This window comes from Bison bison, unplaced genomic scaffold (genome assembly GCF_000754665.1).
Source record: "Bison bison bison isolate TAMUID 2011002044 unplaced genomic scaffold, Bison_UMD1.0 scf7180017864471, whole genome shotgun sequence".
NCBI lineage: Eukaryota > Metazoa > Chordata > Mammalia > Artiodactyla > Bovidae > Bison > Bison bison.
Window position 1 is genome coordinate 37099100 of NW_011495032.1, and position 12158 is coordinate 37111257.

At 43.2% G+C, this 12158-nt stretch overlaps 1 protein-coding gene across 1 annotated transcript in view; it reads right to left on the reverse strand.

Annotated features, from left to right (window-relative positions):
- The window catches only part of BARD1 (BRCA1 associated RING domain 1), an 89904-nt gene extending 80688 nt beyond the window's left edge, over positions 1-9216 (reverse strand). The window contains exon 1 of the mRNA XM_010861142.1: positions 8953-9216. Coding sequence (XP_010859444.1) covers positions 8953-9095 — 143 coding nt within the window. The 5' untranslated portion in view covers positions 9096-9216. The remainder of the gene's footprint in view (positions 1-8952) is intronic.
- Positions 9217-12158: the final 2942 nt, after the last annotated feature.

Sequence of the window (12158 nt, forward strand, 5' to 3'; positions counted from 1 at the left end):
AAGTCCCTCAGTCATGTCCGACTCTGCGACCCCTTGGACTTGTAGCCCATCAGGCTCCTCCATCCATGGGATTTTCCAGGCAAGAATACTGGAGTGGGTTGCCATTTCCTTCTCCAGGAGATCTTCCCGACCCAAGGATTGAACCCGGGTCTCCCACATTGTAGGCAGACGCTTTACCGTCTGAGTCACCAGTGGCTTACTAATCTAGTTAGGTAGCTTTATAAGCCAAGTTAACATGTGTCTTAAGTACAAAATAGTCTAAAGTTCCACACGTGGCATCAAGCGGGGGCTCTGGAAACCAATGCTGAAAACTAAGTATTCTATATTTTATCTTCCTTTTTTTTTTTTTTTAAGTCTCCAAATAGATCATAGTCCTACGGACAAGAAATCTTGACTTTCATTTTTTCTGAGCTCCCCAGCACACCATTACCTACCTAGCATGGTGCTATGTGATTTCAATAAATCCTTAGTGAATGAATCAAGCAGAAGACTACATACAAAAATGCATTTATATTAGCAATTCTATTTTATCCTCACCCTGTATTTTGTCTGATACACAGGGGAAAAAGTCCAGAGGAATAAGAAAATACATTTGCATGGTAACAGGATTTCTGCACCTTGAAAATTCAGCTACTTTACTTTTTTCCATCTGCCATCATACTTTTGTTACTTTACATGTAGTTGATTTAGAAAGACCTGTAATCAGAGGATTATAACTAAGTGAAGAAATAAGTAGGGAAAACAGACTTTTTTTTTTTTTTTTTAAGGTCTTACTGACAGAAAATTTTCTTTGCAAAGAAGAAAAAGAAAGTAAATTCAGTTGAGATCACAATACTGAGGCAGACCTATTTCTAAACTGAACTGGTCCCTAAATTTCCATGAGATATCAACTGCTATTTAGTATTAGGCAAGATAGCTACTGGGCTTCCCTGGTGGCTCAGTGGTAAAGAATCCGCCTGACAAGTAGGAGACTTGGGTTCAATCCCTGGGTCCGGAAGATGCCCTGGAGGAGAAAATAGCAACCTACTCCAGCATTCTTGCCTGGGAAATTCCATGGACAGAGGAGCCTGGAGGGCTACAGTCAATGGGGTCACAAAAGAGCTGGACCTGATTTAGCTGATTTAGACAGCTACTACAGTGCTCATGCATTTCAGAAAATCCCCATGCTATTTTTAAGCGTAGACCAACACACTTACCAAAATACAGAGGCTCACCAAGTTAATTAAACAATCTGGGTTTTTTTCTTAAGGGGAAAAAATAAAATTGTTAGCAAATAAAGGAATATGGACAATGACAGGAAAGCATATTACTTTGCACAATTATTCTGTATGTCAGATTCAAGTAAATCACAGGGAAAAATAATAATTCATGTCTAATTATTCAGTTCAGTTGCTCAGTTGTGTCCGACTCTTTGTGGCCCCATGGACTATAGCACACCAGACCTCCGGGTCCATCACCAACTCCCGGAGCTTACTCACACTCATGTCCATTGAGTTGGTGATACCACCCAACCATCTCATCCTCTGTCGTCCCCTTCTCCCGCCTTCAATCTTTCCCAGCATCAAGGTCTTTTCAAATGAGTCAGTTCTTCGCATCAGGTGGCCAAAGTATTGGAGTTTCAGCTTCAACATCAGTCCTTCCAATGAATATTCAGGACTGATTTCCTTTAGGATGGACATGGACAGATTGGATCTCCTTGCAGTCCAAGGGACTCTCAAGAGTCTTCTCCAACACCACAGTTCAAAAGCATCAATTCTTCAGCACTCAGCTTTCTTTACAGTCCAACTGTCACATCCATATATGACTACTGGAAAAACCACAGCTTTGACTAGATAGACCTTTGCTGGCAAAGTAATGTCTCTGCTTTTTAATATGCTGTCTAGGTTGGTCTTAACTTTTCTTCCAAGGAGCAAGCATCTTTTAATTTCATGGCTCCAGTCACCATCTACAGTGATTTTGGAGCCCCCCAAAATAAAGTCTCTCCCCCCAACAGTTTCCATTGTTTCACCATCTATTTGCCATGAAGTGATGGGACTGGATGCCATGATCTTTGTTTACTGAATGCTGAGCTTCAAGCCAACTTTTTCACTCTCCTCTTTCACTTTCATCAAGAGACTCTTCAGTTCTTAGCTTTCTGCCATAAGTGTGTGTCGTCTGCATATCTAATTATTTAGTGTCAATAAATACTGAATAAATCAATGAGTCAAACATCAAAGGGGTTAATAGAATTCTATACCTTAATGTCTTAACAGAATAGAATCTACTATTATGAGACAGATAAGCCACAGAGAATATCATGTATATCCAACTCAAATAGTTTCGGTTATTTTGTCTTCCCATATATTCCCTTTCTATCGAAACAAAACAGTATCTAAAACTGCTGATACTCCTGTTCGTAAAGTATCACTTCCCCTACCAGGTGGCTCAGACGGTAAAGCATCTGCCTATAATGCGGGAGACCCAGATTCAATTCCTGGGTCGGGAAGATCTCCTGGAGAAGGAAATGGCAACCCCAGTATTCTTGCCTAGAAAATCCCATGGACAGAGGAGCCTGGTAGGCTACAGTCAGTGGGGTTGCAAAGAGTCGGACACGACTGAGCGACTTGACTTCACTTCACTTCTTTCCCCTACTTGATGTTTAAATACTGAGTTTCAAGGCTTAGACACAGGCATTCACCTTTGATAGATGAACTATTCCTGCCACATCAGTAAACAAGAATCACAGTCATCAGCGATTTCAACCCTGAATGTCTGAGCCTGAAGGGCAACCAGGAAGGAAAACAATACCTCCAACCCAGCAGTCAGTAGCCTGCAGCCACTCCCTACAGCGAGCCCAGAGGCTACTGGCCCCAAATAGCTGAGATGCCTCTGAAAGGAAAGACTTCAGTGAGCCCAGACTTGCATCTTCCCATACATAGAAAAGTGCTAAATTCCTTAACCTGAGATATCTGGTTTTAATTCACAAAAATACTTCTGATATTCAGACTACCCGCCTTTTGTTGCAAACTTCTGTGTAAACTGACTCCTCCCAGCCCCCAAGCAATTCTCTCAGGGTTACCTGACCTGCCGTCTCCTGTGCTTGAAGTCCTAAAAATTCCCACCGAATAAAACAAAACTCTCAAATTCTAGGTTGTGACTATTTTTTAAGTCGACATTTTTATACCCTCTTTCCCACTTACTTCAGGAGTATGTTTTCAATTGCCATGTATTTGCTGGTAACTTTCAAATTTGCACTCTGAGCCTGAAACTCCTCAGGCCCAGACCTGCATAACAGTAACTTTACTTGCAAGACCATCTCCTCTGCTACAGAGGTCAGTAACTAAAAGGTGCTCAATGTGTCTGGTAAGTTTCCTCAGCAGCCCTATATAACACCAGGTCTGTGTAGCCTGTTACAGGACTGTGCATGTCCTGGTTCTAGCTCTAAATCCCTAGGGGGAAGACCTGCACCTTTACATCTGCCCTGAAGCCTTGTTGTTGTTGTTTTGTTCAGTTGCTAACTCCTGTCCAGCTCTTTGCAACCTCATGGGACTGCAGCATGCCAGGCTTCCCTGTCCATCACCAACTCCCTCAAACCCATGTCCATCGAGTCTGTTATGCCATCCAACCATCTTATACTCTGTTGTCCTCTTCTCCTCCTGCCTTCAATCTTTCCCAGCATCAGGGTCTTTTCCAATGATTGGGCTCTTTGGATCAGATGGCCAAAGTATTGGAGCTTCAGCATCAGTCCTCCCAATGAATATTCAGGACTGACTTCCTTTAGGATGGACTGGTTTGATCTCCCTGCAGTCCAAGGGACTCTCAAGAGTCTTCTCCAGCACCACAATTCAAAAGCATCAATTCTTCAGCTTTCAGCCTTCCTTATGGTCCAACTCTCACATCTGTACATGACCACTGGAAAAACCATAGCTTTGACTATACAGACCTTTGTCAGCAAAGTAATGTCTCTGCTTTTTAACATGCTGTCTAAGTTTGTCACAGCTTTTCTTCCAAGGAGCAAGCACCTTTTAATTTCGTAAGTGCAGTCACCATCTGCAGTGATTTGGGTGCCCAAGAAAATAACGTCTGTCCTTGTCTTCCATTGTTTCCCCATCTATTTGCCATGAAATGATGGGACCAGATGTGATGATGAAGCCTTAGTCACTGTTTATTATGGGTAATTATCCCCCAGGAACCTATGGAGGATTCCCGGCATTTCAAATGGACTAACCAGGTCCTCCGGTACTTCCACCTGCAATGTAATCTTAACCTAGATGCTTTAATATCTTAATTTAACAAACACTTAGAAACTATATGTCCAACACTGTGGCTGCAAATGTGAACCTACCCGTATGAAATGTGTAGTATAACTGAAAGAGAAAAGTGCCAATCAAAGAAATCAAAATACCACAGAAGTAAATAAATCCCACAATTTGGAGGACATGGTACAATGGTTTGTGCCTTTTTCTATGTGTATATCCAACTTAACTAAAAAGTTTTAAACGATATTTTGTATCCAAAACATGCTAATAATTCCAGAATCTGAGAACAGAAAAGAGTTTGAAAAATCAAGTCATCCATTTTCCTCATTTTACTTATGAGGAGGCCAGAGTTCAGGGAAAGTTACACAGGCAGCTCTCCTTAGGGAGTAACAATGCTTCTAATCTAGGATCTGACCTTGTCTTAACTCTGCCCACCTGACTCACTCCCTTGTTATTCTATTTACTTTTCAGCATATTTTCATTTGCTATAATCTTCTATCCGCTCCACCTATAAAAATCTATCTAAACCCCAATTCAAAAGCCCAGGAAGCTTTCCTCCATTAGCCCCACACAAGTACTCATTTCTGCATCCCCTAATTTACCCTGGATTGTGTGTTAGGTAAGGTAAGGTAAGGTAAGGTAAGTCACTTCAGATGTGATTGTGTGTTAGGGTAACACATTTCACCTCTTACAGCTCAAGATACCCTCCTTGAGGGTGGAAAGCCTCAGGGCGTCAGAACACACAGGTAGTACCTCAGCGGTTGCTCATTGTCCTAACTATGAAGGCAAGAATCATCCCAACAAAGGATCAATGGCCTGTAAAAACGCCTCTGAACAATCAGAACTAATGAAGAAAGACAAATTCCTGATGCTGGCATCGGGAATTCTATCCTTTATTTTACAAGCATCAGTATAGCAATTCAAACAGAACACACACTGCTCTAAGTACCTTATAAATATTAACTCATTTAATTTCCTTAACAAACTTACAAAGTAAAAACTACTAACTCATCTCACAGATGAAGAAAAGGAAACATATAAAGATGAAATAATTTGTCCAAAATCGCTGAGCCAGGATTTGAAGCCAGGATCCAAAATCCATTCTCTTAACCACTAAGCTATGCAACTTCAAAACAATGTCAATCACCTTTACTATTAGTAAAATGACCAGAGGTAATTTAGAAAAATAAAATCGCCTATCTTAAAAAACACGAAACTACATTTTTACTTTTTACTAAAAGTTGATTTTAAAAAATCATTAGATTAAGGATCTATAGTACAACACAGAGAATATTCAGTATCAATGGTTTATGGTAATAAACCATAATGGAAAATATGAAAAAAATGTGCATATATGATAACTGAATCACTTTGCTGTACACCAGACACTAACACTACGCTGTAAATCAACTACACTTCAATTTTTTTTAAAAGTCACTAGAATTCCAAGTTAAAATTGTGGTAGATGCTAAACTCCAACCCCCACCAAAAAAATATATCAAGAGGTATCTTATTATTTTAACTCACAAAATAGCGTCAAATGACACCTGGGCTTTCACACTACATTTCCTAATTCCTGCTTTCTTTAGGAACACATTATTCTCATGCTTTCTGTCAGCCTCTCAAATGACAGTCTTCCTGTTGCATTTTTCCAAATCTGTAAATAGCTACTATTTGGTTGCGAGGCAGGCACTTAACACAAATGTCACATCTGGCCTCTTAAACAATTTCATCAGCTTTGCCTTGAAGTCATACTCATGTTAAAGGTCAAGAAAGGATGCCCTGTAATGTAGCCAATCCACCCTCACCCACCAGTAATGCCCGTTCTCCAAAAGAGATACAATGTTCTACACAGGACAGGTGACAGCTGGGAACGGGAGATGGATAACAGCTGCAAGCTGAATGTGAGGGTAATTGGGGTAATCACTAGCCCACTGAGCAAAACTGTGAAGCTCTATAAAAAGGACATACTGACATACAATTGCAGATAATATGACTTTGTTTTGAATGATGCCTAGCAAAAGCAAGAAACAGGGCATCCTGAGTTGCTCCTTTCAAGCTATGATACAGCCACTAGGCAAAGCATTAAGTGGGAAGACTGGGCTGGTTTTCTCCCATACTTTACTCGCCACGGCTACTGCTACTGCTAAGTTGCTTCAGTCATGTCCGACTCTGTGCGACCCCATAGACAGCAGCCCACCAAGCTCCTCCGTCCCTGGGATTCTCCAGGCAAGAACACCGGAGTGGGTTGCCATTTCCTTCTCCAATGCAGAAAATTGAAAAATGAAAGTGAAGTCGCTCAGTTGTGTCCGACTCTCAGCGACCCCATAGACTGCAGCCTACCGGGCTCCTCCATCCATGGGATTTTCCAGGCAAGACAGACAATGTCAAATGTGCAGTGACAGGAAGAGGAACATCAATCATTTCTAAACTCTAAACCCCATTTGACACTAAATTTTCCATCAAAAAGGATTTTTTAACCTTAAGATGTTTTAAAATAGTTTTGCAAACTATTGCCTATGCACCAAATCAAGCCTGTTTTTGTACAGCCTTTGAGCTAAGAATTTATGTTTTTAAGGGTTGTAAAAAACAAAAGAACAATGTGTGGCCAGCAAAGCCTTAAATATATACCATATGACCCTTAGAGAGTTTGCAGAGCCCTATGTTAAAATAAGCACAAAAGGAATAGCTAAGATTTAGTTAATCCATCAGTCGTTCACATATTAATTTTGTGTTTTCAATCACTGGAGTTAAATATTATTAACCATGCAGGATGAGTGGTATTAAAAGTCTGGACCTAGTTACTGATGTCTACTTTCAGTCTTTTTTGGCTCTTATTGTTTGCTCACTTTAGTAAAACTGGAAAAATAATGGTAGGGTACAAAACTAAAACTGGCTTTATTAGATTTCAGGACAACCAATAGATTATTCCTATAGATTACCTCTTTTGTCCACCTTCCTCCCAAACCATTCAGCAAGCAGACTGTATTTTTGTATTTTTATAAGACACTTGTAGGACTTTCCTGATGTCCAGTGGTTAAGCATCTGCCTTGCAATGCAGGGAATGTGGTTCCATCCCTGGTTGGGTAGCTAAGATCTCACAAGTTTTGCAGCAACTAAGCCCACAAGTGACTCAACTACTGACCCCATGTGCCACCAAGGAAAGATCTCCCATAACAAAACGAAAAAAGAAAAAGGTCCCACATGAAGCGACTAAGACCAAATGTAGCCAAAAAAAAAAAAAAAAAAGGCAACTACTGTCAATCACTTGTTCTATGATAATCACCACAATGGCCACCCCAACAGTTGGAACTCTGTCTAGTGAAGCAACATGCTGCTACACTCGAGCCTTCCATACTGAAATGTACCATCTGAATGTCTAACTTTCATTGACTTTTAAAGGTGTGACTACAGTTGCTTCTGTTTTAACAGCCGGCAGAGCCGGTTTGTTTGAAATTTTTTATTCTCAGATGGATGACCTGTGAGCTATGGGAAAATACACACAATCAGAATGTCTTCATATACAAACATGCCACTTTTCTAGAGTGTCACGATGTCATTTCATCACGTTTTAAAGTTTTTGTAAAACAAAATGTAAGTACAAAACTGACAGTTAAGTCCTTTCAGTTTGAAAAAGTTGCTATATTACTTATGCTTTCTGTACAACTAAGTTCTCCAAGTTGGAAATCACAGTGAGAAAACAAAGTCCAAAAAAGAAATATGATAGAACAGTCACAAGCAGAAAGAAAAGCTGCCAGAGTGATAGTGATGCAGAAATGCTGAGCTGTGCACGCAGTAGGGGCTCAATAAATGATTTTTGAGCAGGAAAAGTGACATAAACCCTTTTCTGGTTTTATAAACCTTCTTGACCTCTATATTAGGAGAAGCTACAGGAAAAGGAGAAGCAAGGAGTACCAGTCATAAAAATGATGGAATGAAAACCTTGAAATGAAAGGATTCCCATGGTGTCTAACAGTATGAAGGAAAACAAGCAAAAGTTAATAACACACAGCATCTCTAGGAGCTGGAATCCCAAGCCACACAGTCTTTGATCAAACCAAGGAAATGTGGAATTGAATGCGCAATTGGCAGTGTCCATTACACTGGCATCTTCCAGTCAATTCCCAACAAGGGTACCCAAAACTCCCCCTCCCCAAATAAGGCTGCGGCGGAGAACTCATCAAAAGAGCCAGTTCAGCAAAGTGACTGCTGCTTTATATTTAGCGGGCCTCTTCAAACATTACAGCCCTGGGACTAAGGGTCTGAAATTAACCTGGACGCAAGAACCAGGGGCAAGGTGAACAGTGCAGATGCCTCAGCCCAACCGATTCAAACTCTGGAGGCGGGAACTGGGATCCTCCTCTTTAGCCACACCTCTAGACTCTTTTGCCCGCTAAAGTTCAAAAACTACCATCTTAGATGGTGTTTGGTGCAACTGAAAGGCAGAAAGTCGCCCGGAAAGGATTGAATGGGGGCCAGACTGGGGAGAACGAACACCAGATCCCTGTTGCTGTTCAGTCGTAAGTCACGTGGAACTCTTTGCGACCCCCTAAACTGCAGCAGGCCAGATCCCTGGGCAGGTATTAACATACTCGCCCGCCCAAATAGGGGGCGGGAAGGGGAGCGGGAATGAAAGGAGGAAATCGGAGGCTTGAGGAGACCCCTGGCCGCGCTGCGGCCCTCCCGGCAAGCCCCCTCGAGAGTCGGTCTTTACCAGCGTGAGCAGCGCAGCAGCTTCTCCAGCCGGTCAAGCGCGGCGCGGCTGTGGGCCCAGGCCCCGCGACCGGCCGGCTTCATGGCGGGCGCGGGATGAGGCTGGTTCCCGGAGCGGACCCTCGGCTGCCGGTTCCCCTGCATCGCCCCGGCCTCGCGGGGTAGGCTCCTCCGAAGGCAGAAGGCTGAAAGAACTCGGGCAGCCTCCGAGACACCGGACACCGGAGACCTGACTCCTCGACCCAAGCCCAAGCAGTTCCTAGGTCTGGGCCAGAGGGACGCCTAGGGGGCGGGGCGCGCGGGTGGGCGGGGCGCGCGGGGTGGGCGGAGCAAGGCCGAAACGCGCCAAAAGCCAGGGCACGCTAGCTGGTGGGGCGGGGCCTAAGCAGGGGGAGCGGCCGCCGCAGGACCCTTGTGTTGGCGGGAAAGGGGGCGGGGCCACAGGCCATCAGGAGGTATAAATGCAAAAAAACTGAGAAGATTCTAAGGAACTTTAACTGAATTTAATCAATGGAAAGTCACAAGCCGAGAAGTTTTAAGTATTATCTATGTTACTCGCTCAGTCGTGTCCAACTCTTTGCCACCCCCGTGGACTGTAGCCCGCCAGGCTCTGTCCATGGAATTTATCAGGCAAGATAACTGGAGTGGGTTGCCATGCCCTCCTCCAGGGGATCTTCCGGACCCAGGGATGGAACCTGGGTCTCCTCATTGGCAGGCGAATTCTTTACCGTCTGAGCCACCAGGGAAGCCCTATAAGGAGTGCTATTTCGACAGTTGCTTTGTTTGGAAAAGCTTTGCTGTGACACTGAAGATGCCACTCTTGATTCCTAAGAAAGTATCTTTCTTTTCTTTCCCTACTTCCTCTTCCACCCCCACCCCAGGCTTATCTGTGATCGCCTTACATACAGAGGGGCTTAGCGGTGGTTCAGAGGGTAAAGCGTCCACCTGCAATGCGAGAGACCTGGGTTCGAATTCCGGGTGAGGAAGATCCCCTAGAGAAGGAAATAGCTACCCACTCCAGTACTCTTGCCTGGAAAATTCCACGGACAGAGGAGCCTGTTAGGCTACGGTCCATGGGATTGCACAGAGTTGCATACGACTAAGCAACTTCATTTAGATATACACAGACACTAACTACTACTCACCCCTTCACCCTGCCCCCATCCACTCCACTGCCAAATCTTTGCATTTTTCCCCCCAACTTACTCGCAAATTTTACCATTTCTGTCTTCACAACAGGTCCAGTTGTATCATTTTAGCCTAGATTTTCCCCATCACCTTCTAGCTGATTCCCCGGTGTCCCCCCAAGTCCCCTTCAATCTTTACACTGCAACTGTCTAAAACATTCCCAAATAAACCCATGGTTAGTAGAACTGGAAGGAGAAAACTGAAGATTTTAACTGACCTATGATAGCACGAGAAACTAAGCACATATTATATATATAAATATACACACATTTGAATATATATAAATTATGTGCTTAGTCACTCAGTCCTGTCTGACTCTTTGCATCCCCATGGATTGTAGCCCACCAGGCTCCTCTGTCCATAGGATTCTCCAGGCAAGAATACTGGAGTGGGTAGCCAGGCCCTCCCCCAGGGGATCTTCCCAACCCAGGAATCGGACCCAGGTCTCCCACATTGAAGGTGGATTCTTTACTGTCTGAGCCACCAGGGAAGCCATATAAAGTATATGTAAATATATATTATTCATATGTTTCTGTTTATAAGTATATATTTACATTATATATGTTATAAATTTCAAAAATTTTATAAGTATATTCTTTCTTATAATAATTTTTTCCATTGTGGCCTAAAACATTTATTAATATACCCTGGAGGAGGATATGGCAACCCATTCCAGTATTCTTGCTGGGATAATCCCATGGGCAGAGGAGCCTGGTGGGCTGCAGTCTGTGGGGTTGCACAGTCAGGCACAAGTGAGCAATTGAGCATGCATTTATTAATATATTTAAGTTTACTGGTAGCCAAGAAGTTAATCCTTGATTTTTAACCATGTTAGGCATTGTTTAGAATTTACAGACAAAACAAGCTTTCAGTTCAGTTCAGTTGCTCAGTTGTATCTGACTCTTTACTACCCCATGAACCACAGCACACCAGGCCTCCCTGTCCATCTCCAACTCCTGGGGTCCACCCAAACCCATTTCCATCAAGTCGGCGATGCCATCCAACCATCTCATCCTCTGTCGTCCCCTTCTTCGGCCCTCAATCTTTCCCAGCATCAGAGTCTTTTCAAATGAGTCAGCTCTCCACATCAGGTGACCGAAGTATTGGAGCTTCAGCTTCAACATCAGTCCCTCCAATGAACACCCAGGACTGATCTCCTTTAGGATGGACTGGTTGGATCTCCTTGCAGTCCAAGGGACTCTCAAGAGTCTTCTCCAACACCATAGTTCAAAAGCATCAATTCTTCAGCTCTCAGCTTTCTTCACAGTCCAACTCTTATATCGATATATGACCACTGGAAAAACCATAGCCTTGACTAGAAGGACCTTTGTTGGCAAAGTAATGTCTCTGCTTTTTAATATGCTGTCTAGGTTGGTCATAACTTTCCTTCCAAGGAGCAAGCGTCTTTTAATTTCATGGCTGCAATCACCATCTGCAGTGATTTTGGAGCCCCCAAAAATAGTCTCTAAGAGTCGGACATGACTGACCGACTTCACTTTCACTTTTTACTGTCATGCATTGGAGAAGGAAATGGCAACCCACTCCAGTATTCTTGCCTGGAGAATCCCAGGGACGGGGAAGCCTGGTGGGCTGCCGTCTATGGGGTCGCACAGAGTCAGACACAATGAAGTGATTTAGCAGCAGCAGCAAAAATAAAGTCAGCCACTGTTTCCACTGTTTCCCCATCTATATGCCATGAAGTGATGGGATCAGATGCCATGATCTTAGTTTTCTGAATGTTGAGCTTTAAGCTAACTTTTTCACTCTCCTCTTTCACTTTCATCAAGAGGCTCTTTAGTTCTTCTTCACTTTCTGCCATAAGGATGGTGTCATCTGCAACAGATCAGATCAGAACAGTCGCTCAGTCGTGTCCGACTCTTTGCGGGCCCATGAATCACAGCACATCTGAGGTTATTAATATTTCTCCCGGCAATCTTGATTCTAGCTTGTGCTTCCACCAGCCCAGCGTTTCTCATGATGTACTCTGCATAGAAGTTAAACAAGCAGGGTGACAATATA